Below are 13,411 nucleotides of genomic sequence, written 5' to 3' on the forward strand. Positions count from 1 at the left end.
TGAACAGTTCAGAGGACTGAATATTTTGGTGTTTCAGATCATTTATCTGGAGAAAGATTTTTTTTTGTGATGTTCTATGCAGTGGGCTATGTTGTAACATGAAAGGTGTACCGTAGGTCCATTTACAAAATGTTTTTTTAACTGCCGTTTTTTATGCTCTGCTTTTTTTTGGAATCACCCTTTCTTAAGTTCATAGGTACAACATTCATTCCAGTAGAGGAAGGATGAAGATGATGTGCATCATCCAAATCAAGAACTAGTCACGCCTATCCACATCTTATTCAAACTAAATCCTGCAACGCCCAAAAGAAGCAAGTTATCAGAGGGTAGACAGATCCAGCCCATACCAGTAGCACTTAGAAGCTCATGTGGCCCTGGCAAACCAAAGAGCTATTGTTCAAACGGTAGACTAGGACAGACTGACAGAATATTAACCTTTAGGTCTGATGGCAATCAGCCAGCTGTGCAGGGACCCTTGGGAAATCCCAGGTGCAGATGGGTAATGACAGCCCATAATGCGACCAGAGCTGTTCACAGCATACGACTCGACTTGCACTCCACATGCTGACCTTTGCTGATTGAGCCTCTTGGGAGTCTCCCCTTGTGTTTGTATTCGCAAAACCACAGAAACAGGAGATCGGATTTAATATTTTATTTGTGATTGCAGTTAAAAACTGGACACAACCTACTGTACTTTTCCTCCTAGGAAAGCGATAAAAATATATAACATAGATATCCTGAAAACAGGAAACTGAAAAGTGCTATAGAACTTAGTCTCTGTCAGACCATCCATAAGCCATGCAATCATTTGGCATTTTTGACCCCCTCTCGGGGTCATTACACACTCCCCCTCCTATGTGTTTGTTTTTTAAAAGCATGTAATATATATTTTTTAATAAACCTAATACATGTATTAAATGATTTGATACCTTCAAGGCATTAACAGTGAAAAGCTGTATCTGTTAAAGGCGTAACATCTAAAATTGTTTAGCCAATGCAGGAACTGGATCTTTTAGTCTAAAATGCGAGCAAAAGTTTATGTATATGAAAACCTTTTCCCCCGCTGTCAGCTTCATAAACTACACTCCATTCACCCATTTGACATGATGTTACGAGGAGTCCAAAGAGGGTCCCATCCTGATGTGAAGTGAAGATGTGGTCTACACTGATATCTTGTAGTACAGTACTGTTCTGGTCAAGGCTTTTCCTATACAGAAACCATAGAAGGAACCATTATGTGCGTTAATGAGCCTCTGGAATGCATCTAGCTCAGGATCTCCAGGATGTGCTCCCCAACTCCGAGGTAGTAGACCCCCTGCGCAATCCCAAACAGCGGAGCGATGACCAGCGCACGGCAGGCAGCTCCTTTCAGAAACGCAGAGGGCCCCTCTCTTGACCAGATCCTCCTGAGAAGAAGACCAGCCAGTACGTTAGAATGTCAGCAATGGCCTTGGAGGACCAGAGTCATGCTACCTGAGGCATCTCTGCATGCTGCACATGGATGTGGAAGCCGCCGAACTGAGCTGTCAGGAAACCGCAGGCACATTGGCCAGTCAGAGATGAGAAGCCTCCTGCTGATTTCACTCACCTACATCCTGAGCCACTCTGAGTCACTCAGTGCCCTCCAGAACCTCTCAGTGGGCGAAAAGGCACATTGAGTACTTGAACACACAGTCCTCACATTGCTGGGCTCATAACTAAGACACTGTCCATTGTTTTCTATCAGAAAACCAGAATAGAATCTATTAATTTTCTGGGTAAAAATGAAGGTGTCAACAGTATTTTTAAAAATGATCTTGTAAATACAGTACATTCACGAGGAATGACAGCATGCCGAAAGTTTGGGAGAAATTAGAATCGTTTATTGGGATGTGGAGATTTGGCGTAACCCGCTTGGCTAAGGGCCAACCTCCCGGCCATTGGACGGGAAGGAGAGGACCCCCATGCGACCAACTGGGCAGCTGCAAAGGTGGAGAGGGGTGGAGGACGGATGCAAAAAATGAACGAGGAAGAGGAGAGGGTGACGTTTGATATATATGGAGACCGATTGCTTATGTCAGAATTAGTGGGAATTGCAGCAGCTGTGTCGAATGAGCTCGGCTGCCTTCATTCCTCCCGAACTTTCATTAAAAACTCCATTTGTTATTTTCCGTGGTTATTTCCATGGCAGTAATGGTGCTCGCTCTAGCACAGGGTGGGCTCTATGAATGAGGTGTCGCTATGTCACCAGCGGACTGGGACTGGGATTCTTCAAGTGGCTGCATACGAGTTTGCTGAGGAGAAGGTTGGGATTAGCTGGCCAGAGCTCTCTCATTTTCTGGCGACATAGCGATCACTGTGGCCTCCTGAGCACTTGCAGTGATGTCAATAAATAATTCACAGGAGACCCTAGTCTGATAAACACCCAATTATCTACGCCAAATCGTATGGTTTAGCAAAAACATAATGTTTAATTCTATATTTAAAAATTCCTTTACTTATATTTAATTAAAAAGTAGTATGGTGTACAGGATAAGGCTCTGGATCTGTAAGTGAGGGTTATATACATTCTGAGTGGGGGTACAGCGACAAACTCCATCACTTTAGCCAGCTAACAGAAATTATTCTTCAGGTTGTGATTTAACTCAAAAATAATAAAAAAGTTGGAGGTATCTGTGTTTAGAATATCTACAAGCTTATAATATACAATAGCATTTGGTATTGTACTTTTAAATGCAGGTCCAGTTGAATACACCATTAAAGCAAATAATTTACTGTTATTATTAGCAACAGTATTTTCACGTGATTAACAGCTCTAACCTTGTGCAGTCAAGAATGCCACTGTATGAGTCTTCTCCAACACCTTTTCGCAGCGTCTGAAGCCGAGTCTTGATAACTGAAAATGGAATCATGCTTTAAAATTGCAGAACGAGATATTCAAGTTAAATGATGAACTTTCCAAGACTAGAATACTCTGCTCAGGTCTGCAATGCTTTCAGCTACTTGGTCACCCAAAATCAAGTGCAGTAGCTCTGAAGATGCATGATTCATTAAGACTCGCCAGGTTAGGACAGAAGGAAGTTTCAATTTTGTCTCTTCTGACCAGGGAAACCTTTTGTGGCGAGCGAGTGAACGTTTCTGTGTAGGGAAGATGCTTTTTTCTGTTTCTTGGACATGTATACTTTAACTAGCCTCAAGTGGAAATGTATAGGTGCTACATAATTCCAGAAAACAATTATGTTTAAAGGCTGGAAAGGGGTTCAATAAATTCTCTTTTCATAGCACAGTATTTAGGGCACTCATCTTGGGTATTCTATTACACCAAAGATCAAGATCAAGAAAATTATACAGCTGTGTAATTTCATGAGAGACTCGAGGCAGATCATTTTCTGTCACAAGTCTGGGAAAGGTTTCTGTTTCTATTCAATCTTCTGCTAAACCATGCTGAGATCAGCCCGGTTATTCTTTGATTCTTCTGTTTTTTATTTTAGTTACAAAACCAAATGGTTCTCCACACCCAGCAAGGACTCGCTCTGATTCTTTACACCAGTTTCAACCCCTGGTGTAGAGAAAAGGAAGATTTTCTGACTTCTCATACATCACTGCCCTCTCTATCAGTTAAGACGTCTCTTAATTTCAAATCATGAGGTTTTCTAGGAGTGATTTTCCGTTGTTAAAATAGCTCCCTGTCACGCCCTCTGCAGCCAGAGGGCGCTCCTTCTCTGTCCTGTCTCTCATTTCCGGTTCTCTGCTGTCCTTCCGGTGTTTCTCTCACTCTGCGGCTATATATTTCCGGGTCTTTCACTCTGCCTTGGCTCAGCATTGACGTTCGGATGTCCTGAAACCCGCCTAGCACCAGGTCGCCCCACGTCCGCTACCTGAGGGCATAGGTTTCTGTACGGCATTGCTTGAACAGCTGAGCCCGGGCTAATCCCTGTCTCGCCGCTATGCATAGGGTCTTTTCGCTCTCCTGCCTCTCCACAGTCTGTCCCCTCCGACATCCGTGACACTCCCAAAACATTTGTTCTCTAGCTTGCATTTTTGAAAAATGAGTGACAGTCCAGATGTATGACAAAATCAAAGGGCTGACGAATGACTCTGGAGGGGTCACAATCTCTTAGCTGATATCAGGCCAAAATTAACTGCATAGCTAATCCTTTCTCGTTTTTTTTCACAAAGTGGCAGGTTTCATAAATCATGTCTTTTCCACTGATCAAGAACTTTTATTTACTCGTGTGTGAAAGGGTGCTTCTGAGGTGCGGCTTACCATCCAGCGGGGTGACTGCCACTGCAGCCACAGAGCCAGCCAGGCAGCCAGCCATGAAGGAATGCATGAAGGGGGCCTTCTCTTCCGGCCTGTTCCTGCCCAGGTCGTTGAGGTTAGCAAACAAGGGGAAATAGATCACGGAAAAGGGCACATCCCTGGACAGAGAAGGACAAACAGTCAGTAGAATTCACACTCCCGAGGTTTGCATTGAGGCTTCTAGGTTTGTACCAGAGGCGATGACCAAGGAAAGGACAAATGAAACTTTTTTGAATAAACATAGTTACACTTTGCATAACGTTGCATAAAGGCAGAACAACTACAGGCCTCTTCCAAATTTTGTTGCTTGAGCTGATTTGTTTGGCATTCCCTTTAACCAGCCTTAGCCCTCTCCAACTCCTCATGTCATGACAGACTTACTCCTCTCTCTCATCATTAACACCGTTTGTCCCAGTCTCACAGGAAGATAAGAGAAGTTATAAAAGAGAAGAGGTCATCTGACCTGTCTTGCTCATCTGGCTGCTGAAAGTTTAGACATCAAAGGTTTTTCAGGGAATCAACTTAGTAACATGGCTGAGTGATTTGTTTCAGACCCTCCAGTGTATTAGTTTTTCAAAATAGCAATGGAATTAAACTCTCCTGAGGAGGTTTCTAAAATAGCTTTAGCAGAACAGGCTGACGATTTCTAACAATTGTCAGCAGTGACAGAGGCACTGCTGTGTCCCAGTTAGATGTTATGGAATCTCCAGAATCCATCCATCCATTTCCTATTCTATTCATATTCTATTCTTTCATTCATCCGGAGCCTATCCCTGCAAGCAATGGGCGCAAGGCAGGATATACCCTGCATGGGATACCAGTCCATCACAGATCTCCAGAATAAATTAAATAAATAGTATTGCTTGGATTTACATGTCCAACCATAGTAGTTCAACTCATTTATGTTCAGCCAAATAAATTTAATGAGCCCTTTAAGTAAAGGACTTGCACACCATTTATTTGTTTCACACAAATCTCAAATATAAATATTGAAATAGTACCTCAGTATACCATAACAGCATTGTGAAACAGAAAACTGCTGCAAGTGGTGTACCTCTGCATGTCACCACGTCTTAGGGCTTGATATTTACTTCACAGCATGTACTGTCAGCTCTTAGGATTGTAGTGTAGCCTGGTTGTTTTTCCTGACTTCCCTCCAAAACTGAAACTGTAAGGTTCAGGTCTGTATGTCTCAATGCTGGTATATTCAGGCTTCATTTGTGCTAGACTACTCCGATCTTAATATCTATCCTAGTGCCTTAGTGTAACATCCAGAAGATCAACCTAATGAATACATCTAATTGTTCTGTGAAGGAAACAAGGCTATGAAGACTTCTTAGTACCGATTTATCTAAAGAGCTATCTCAGAGGTCCTGCTTTAAGTATTCCTTAAAGACACAGGTAACACAATTTACAAATAAAGTATTGAAAAATCATGGCATGTTTCATATAAGTTTTTAAACAGCTGATCAAACTCTCTGTCCTGACCTGTCAATTAAATTGCTAAATGGTGACAGACTTAAATATATTATTTACAAACCGATGTTAAACTATTTACAATGTAAGTAATACTTCCCGACTAAGAGAGTATTAGCCTTAAGGGCCATGACATTGCCATTACACCTTGATTATGCAATTCAACCAGTTAATCTGTCATAATGAATAATAAACAGCAAAGACTAAGATGTGCAGGGTTGTGCAGCTTCCTTCTAACCTGATCAGAGTGGCTCCCATTCCCTTGTAGAGACCAGCAATCCCACGAGTCTGCAGCAGCTCTCTGGTGATCCGGGTGGCTGAGGGGCGTTGGTGAAGGGAGGTAGGGGTGTTGCCACTGACTTGGGAAATGTGTGGCGATGGGGCAGTTCCAGCAGCAGAAACAGGCTTCTGAGAAGCTGGAATTTTGACATAACAACTCAAATTGTTAAAGAGGATACAATTAAAGGAGCTGTAGGCCCAGCTGAACGTGACCAGTTATATTAGGTGGTTTTTCATCAAACAAGGTCATGAGCTCCTAGGTTAAAGAAGAACCTCACACTCATGTCTTAAATTAAAAACATTATGCTTAGAAATCTGTTTTCTGACATTATTTAGAGAGAGACAAAAAGCTCTGCATCCAATAAGGAAATACCAGGAACAAGTGCTGTTTCTTTCTATTCCTTTTTTGAGTTTACTTCAACATCAAAGTCAAAATATTCTAGTTCAAGTCTGTAGACACCGCTGTGGAAGGTGCAGTAAACTGTTAAAGATGTGTGGATTTATATTTGAGTTCTATACCAATTTGTCATGTGGGTCTGTGTTCTGAACAGGTGAACCAGGAAGGACCCTCTGTTTCTTGAGTCACATCATTAATAGAAAAGATTCATGGAAGGAAAGTAAGAAAAGAGAGGGAGAGGTATGCTAAATGTTCACTGCTTAAAGGGGAACTACAGTCTAATTTTCTCAGACTAGTAACTAAATCTCCGTAACAAAATAAATTCAGTGATGTTATAGAAAAGTTTTACAAATATTAAATTACGCACAAAATTGTGAACTTTGTGAAATTGCTATAAGTCGGCATGTTGTCGCAAAGCCCTGTTCTTGCTACGGGCGACAGCAAAAGTTCTGACGAATTGTGACGTGGAACGACCCTTCCTGCTCACTGTAATGACTAATTTAACCTGATGTACGAGCAAACAAGTACAGGTTGTATAGCAGACACTTCACCACAGAAATGTTTCAATGTGATCTGCAGGGAAAGTTAACAAGTACAGTAAGTAGTATTAGTCAGCAAAGTGTCTCAAAGTTAAGAGCAATATTTCTATTGGATTAAAAGAGATGTATTCATAAGCCTGCTTCTTTACAATGTAATAGAGATGCATCATGTCACTGAAAGCTTGGTTGCCTCGTTCTGAATTGTAGAACACAGTGCTGTGCATACCTGGAAATGTTGTCTCTTTTGTGATGTAAATTGAAGGTTTTACAAGTTACTGCGTACATTATACTTTTATTGCGGTTTGAAATACATTTATCAATGCTGAATCTTTCTAACCCTGAAATAGAAAAATAGCATTGCAGTTCCCCATTAAATAAAGAGGACTGTGAGACTGTATCATCTTTTATAAGATTTTTTAATTAGATTGATTGATGTCCCTTCTTATATTATTTAAATAATTAATTTGCTTGCAGACCATTAAAGATGACAAAAATAACAATTGTAAGAAGTTAAAAGTCTTCTGATTCCCATGTGCATGTTAGTGATTGGCTGATAATGAATTTAAAGAACACTTGATTCTCAGCGTTATTGGGTCAGAATGATCATATTGTTCAACATATAGTTGACCTGGAAAAGTGATGTGCCAGTGGTTGCATAAAGTAATTGTTCCTTCTTAATTTAATAGAATTTATCACTTGGCTACCTGCATTCTTTCGATTACCATAGATGTTGAAGGTACTGCTTGCAGTTTTCTGCCCTTGGCTCTGATATTATTGTAGTTACAGCCCTGTGTCACTTACTCAGCCTCCCAGCATCCTGGAGCTGGATTTTGAGCATCTCCATCGGTGTGGTGACAATGACCTGGCAGGTTCCAGCCCCACAGCCTGCTAACATCTCTTTGAACAAAGTGAGCCCTTTACTGAAAGACAAGTGCAAAACATGCAATTAACATTACTTCGTAGATAAATGAAAATGTAATGGCTATAATGATTGACATTATGTTTGACTATTTTTCATAAATTGAGACAAGAAACTCTGTACTTCTCCGTTGCTTTAAAATGTGGCACAATCCTGACTAATACATTTTAATTCTTTAACTTTCTATATTATTATCAGTTTAGGTTTGGAAAGAAAATGTTTTCTAAGTAATAACTTAAAATTAATAAAGTTTATATTTTTTGCCACGAGGTAATGGAATTGAGTAATTTTCTTCATTGTAAATCATTTTTTAAATTTATTATATATCTTTCAAAAGCAGAATCAATAAGAACATGCAACACAACATTTCAACATCTCTCCCCTAAAAATAAATTGTCCCAGCCATCACTCCAAGTCTCCCACCAAAGGATCCCTAAAACAAGATCAGAGAGCCCCTGAAGAAGCAATGAACAACACAGCTTTGAGTGTGTCAACAGCAGAGCACCGAACCTCCACCATTGTATTCCCGCCACCATGAAGCAGTAGAGAGCTTCATATACAGGATATAATGCCAAGGCTTCTAGGAAAGGCAAAGCAGGGTCCAACAACATATTAGTTGCGACAAAACCAGCCAACCAGATCTGTTTCTGTTATTATGAGAGGCCAGGATTGGAGTTATTATTTAGCAAGACCACTGGGAGAGCAAAGAGCATCTTGGTTGTGAATAGTGGACAAAGAAGAAGGAACCCTTTACCTAAAACTTAAGCACATCTGGATACTCCTAAAACACATGTCAAAAAGTACCTAAAGCACTCTCTGGGCAGAGAACACTCAAGGGACACGCTTCATATATCAGCTATGTGGGATCAGGTACACTGTGAAGAAAATGTAAGTGATTAGAATTTAAAAAAAGAATTCATATTGTCCAAAGTGTTGCTGCAATAAATTTCTTGATTATAACATTCGATTCTATGTTCCAAATGGTGCTATTAAATGTGTTTAAGAAGCTTCTGAAAGAAAAAAAAAAACAAATTAGAGCAAATCAATCCATTTTTTTTGCCCCTGAGAACCAACAGATTACGTGCTGGGTGAATAGGCCACCTCTCCCTCCCAGAGACACCACAGACATGATGTAGACAATGGATATGTTAGTAAAAGAAAGAGCCAGGAAGTTCATGTTCAGATCACAATCCTGGGATAAGTGAAGAAAGGACTCATTTTTAAAAATATCTTTCAGAAGGTGAATCCCCTTATTTTATTTATCCAAAGGGGAGAAGAGAAAAGTGAATTACCTGGGGTTGATGATTATGGAAAATAGCAGAAAGGGTATGCCATGTCTTCTGAGAATGCTTGAATCTTTCTAGGAAATGCCAAATTGTAATAAAGTCAATTTACAGTATCTTAGAGGAACACAAGAATAAATTATATCTTGAAGTCTCAATGAATAAAGATTTTCTTCAAGTGGATGCCAAGATACAGGAGTGTCAAGAGTAAATGAAACAGCACTCCCAAGACAAAGGTGTAGAAATAACATTAAAATTTGACTAAGCTTTCAATTCAATTCAATTTATTTTTATATAGCGCCTTTCACAACAAGGTTGCCCCTAAGATAAGAATAATTCACTTTTGTTTTGAGTTTCTGTGTTGTGGCAGTTATTGAATATACTGAGTTTTGCTGTATAACTTGCATGTTTTGACCCACAGTGGCACCTAACTCCTTGTTTTTTTTCTATTACTGTTATATTTTTATTCTGCATCTTTTGGGAGTTGTTCATGATTGGGGTTTCTTTCTTCTCTTTTCAGCATGGAATAAACCTATTACTTGTTCCTTTGCAGCCTATGCATGATGCAGCTACCCACCTGTACTACTATGATTGAGGTTTGATGGTTTGGACTGTTTTTCTTCTCCCACCAAATGAAGCTAGCACTGTTTAAATGTACTGATAAGGAGTAATATAGATTGCCACGATACAGGAATCTCATTTGAAACAACAAGAGATTAGTGCTTTTGCCAATAAGTCAAAGGAGAGGGGTGCTTAATCTAAGACGTCTGCAGCATTGAGAAATTGTATATCTGGTCTTCTTTTTTCTGTGGCACACAATTCTGAGATACCACCCATGTTGATGTTATATAATCATGCCAGTTTCTATAGATTTCCTTTAACTGAGAAAAGCTTGCAGGCTCCACTACTGCAAAATGCAATTCAAGCCAAATTCAAAGACTCTCTTGATTTTATCTGCAACTCGGGTTAATGCCTTCAACACTCTATGGGACGCAGTCAAAGGCTTCATGAAACTTAAGCTTACAGTATTTGGCTTGCAGCTGCATAAATCACGTCATAGAGGAGAATTATTGAGTATGAAACAGAGGTGGCTTTTCTAGAGCGTGTTCAACATCTCAGCTTTTCTGAGGCAACAGATTTGGAAATCAATCCTGTCAGCAAATAACTAAATTTACTGCCTAGACAGTGTTGAGTCTTTTTATAAGTATCTCCAGACATAATTATTATTTTAGTAGCTATTTACTAGCTTTGAGACCAGCGGTTTGCAACAACATGGTGACAATACAGTACTTTCACAAAATTCACTACTTTGCACTTAATTTGCGATGCTGTCAAATTAATTTATTTATTACTGAGTTTTAATAACCAGTCTGAGAAATTGGGACTGCAGTTCCCCTTTAAAGGAATTCTGGACTCATAACGTTTACAATCTTCTCCACACTGTACATGGATAATGTGCCGATAAACTCTCTTTGTGAAATTATTTGATCAGAAATTGTTCATTAGTTCTTTATAGTAGCTGAAGTAGGAATATTTTCAGTTGGTTCTGGATTATATGGTTTTCTGACCAGGTTTCATTAATATAGCTAGATAGTTTGACATGAACCCTTCAGCAACGGTACTGACAGACAACAAGTGTTCTTTCAACAAGTTTGTTTTTTTCTAGAGTAAATGTCAGGGAGACTGACTTTCACTTTTGTGTTTGCCCTCTTTGGAACCTCTATTTCAGGGTGTTCATCCATCTGCTACTTGTAGCCTGATGACCTTTAATTATACACAGCATTGTATATACTGTAATTCTCCGTTCATGATATATTGTTATATGTAGACAATGTCCCCCAATCCCTGATACATTTGCTAACTATTTGTGATTATTTCAGTGCTTTATCAGGGTATTAATGAATTGGTCCATTGGATACTGTCATTAAGTTTTGGAGTGTAGGAAACTGGCCTACCTCTGGTGGTGCTACTTGTCAAACATTTCACATACCTTGGTATTGAGATTTACTGTTCTTTACATGCCACCAAAGTAAACGACTTGAAAAATGTGTTTATAAAGGCAGATATTGACTCGAACTATCTCTACAGGCTTGTTTTTCCCTAATAAAAATTAATTGTATTTCCTTGTTTGAATTTTTTTTTGTTTCATGATTCCCTTCTCCCCTCACTTGGGTTATATGGGAAATACTGCATTCTAGAATTTCAAAATTTCCATGGAAAGGGAGAAATTGTCCATTCAATAGTGTGAAAGGTCCATGGGCAACCTAGCTTTGCCAGACTTTTTAATGTATTTTGACTCTTTCCTGTTGTTTGTTTTGTCCCTGTCATTTCTTGTTTCTTGGCATCATCCGTATCCTCAAGGTTTTAAACTGGGGCACTGGGGTAAATTACAGTATAAACAAAATCACAGAAGACACTGGAAGCCCAATCTTCTGTTGTTATTATTAGAAAATATGCAGTTACATGCAATTTCACACAAATATCCTTTCTAATTTGCTCATTGGAGTAACAATGAGATTCACAGGGACTCCTGCAGCAGCAGAACTTGATCTGGTAGACTGGTCTGACTGCAGCTAAGAAGTTGCTGGAGATTCAGTAACGCTCACATTGTGTTTTTGAATCCTGGGATCTTGACAGCATCTTTATGCAGCTCTCTAGCACTCACATTCATGGTGCCATTGAAGGGATAGTGTAGCCTAATAGTGCTGCTAGTGACACAGCCAAAGCCTTATTGCATGGAACATCAATTGTAGTTGGTTATTTATTAATTTAGGGGCTTCCACAGAGAAGCTCAGCCTTTTGAAGAGAGTGGTACCACTGAGATCAAAGGGGGAGAGGGATTTTGTGTGGTTAAGGGAACATGTTGCATTGTTTTATCATAGTTTTGTTCTGATTTCTGAACAAAAAAGTAAAATTATAAAAAAATGATATGGTATCAGAAGTGACCAGTGGCTGAATGAGAGCTTAACCTGGTTTTCTCCTTTGCAAAATGTAAAGATCATAATGCAAACAGACAAATTGATTCTATACTCTGACTGAGGAATTACAGTACCAATCAAATCTAGTAGATCAAGGATTGGGATTGCACTAAGGACTGGAAGACACAGTCAACATACAATAAAGGTCACCATCTAGTGATACACAATGCTGAGTACTGTTAAAGAAGAATTATCAGACTGGTGGACAGCTTGAGTTAGTAATTCCAAAGACAACAGTGGGTATCTCTGACAAGTCCCCCATGAAAAACAGGAGGAAATGCAGCTGGAAGGTTGGTGTATAACCTTTTAACCATATCAGTAAAGCCTGAATCAAAATCATGTATCTCGTGATCTAGAAGCAACCACAAATATTCCCTCTCAGGGTAGTCATAAGGCTTTTGTATTGTGCACAATCTGAAGGCAGCAAACATTATCAGATACAAGATAACTTTTAATTCAATTTTGTTTGATCGCAATGTATTAATTTGATCACATAAACCTCAACCAACAGTTCTAGTATACAGAGGTAGTGAGTACAAAAAGAGAGAACTGTAGTTCACGTGAAGTGTAGGATCATTTTTTCCATAAAAGAGATATTATATAGCAGTACTACCATTCCTTTGGAATAACAACTTATTGTTCCTCAAGCAGGCGTGGACCTAACTGGAACCAAAAAGTCTGATAAAATTCAGGAGGGATGCTGTCAATACCAGACGGTTAACTGTTTTCATATCCTGTACCGCCTCCCTTAGCTCAGACAGGGATATACTGTAGGTGTCTCCACCACAGCCGCCTCTCCTGGAGAAATGCAAGGTAGATGAAGAGAATTGTCTCGTACACTTTTCTGCATCGTATTAAATATCCAATCTATTATATATAATTAAGAATAAATTAAGCAAAAGGAGTCTATCTTAGTGGGATCTGATAGTTATGTTTGTTGTGGAGTCTCAAAGTTACTAAATGGCTGGACCATTTGTATTAAAGATATAATCTTGTCTATATCTACATACTGTAAGAAATTGAGTATGATGCCTAAGCAACAAACTGAATTCATTTCTAACTAGATTTCCAATGTAGAAGCACCTGAAAGAAGTAAGTTTTTGAGCATGTTCTAGAAAAGTCTGTTTGGTTTCCAAATCATTTGTTTTGCAAAGAAAGATTGTATGCATTCGTGTGGCAATTACTGTTGGATATAAAAACTACATTGTCAGCACTCTTTGCAACTAAATTACTTAACAAGAGAGTACATCATGCAAAA

At 39.3% G+C, this 13,411-nt stretch overlaps 1 protein-coding gene across 3 annotated transcripts in view; it reads right to left on the reverse strand.

The window, feature by feature from the left end:
- Positions 1-640: 640 nt before the first annotated feature.
- The window catches only part of slc25a18 (solute carrier family 25 member 18), a 36,202-nt gene continuing 23,431 nt past the window's right edge, over positions 641-13,411 (reverse strand). For all 3 annotated transcript variants that reach the window (XM_088923989.1, XM_088923990.1, XM_088923988.1), the window contains 5 exons: positions 7,775-7,893; positions 5,997-6,174; positions 4,247-4,401; positions 2,800-2,875; positions 641-1,406 (listed from right to left, as the gene is read on the reverse strand). In XM_088923989.1, coding sequence (XP_088780115.1) covers positions 1,265-1,406; positions 2,800-2,875; positions 4,247-4,401; positions 5,997-6,174; positions 7,775-7,893 — 670 coding nt within the window. In that variant the 3' untranslated portion in view covers positions 641-1,264. The remainder of the gene's footprint in view (positions 1,407-2,799; positions 2,876-4,246; positions 4,402-5,996; positions 6,175-7,774; positions 7,894-13,411) is intronic.

This window comes from Atractosteus spatula, chromosome 8 (genome assembly GCF_055471065.1).
Source record: "Atractosteus spatula isolate fAtrSpa1 chromosome 8, fAtrSpa1.hap1, whole genome shotgun sequence".
In the NCBI taxonomy this organism is placed as follows: domain Eukaryota; kingdom Metazoa; phylum Chordata; class Actinopteri; order Semionotiformes; family Lepisosteidae; genus Atractosteus; species Atractosteus spatula.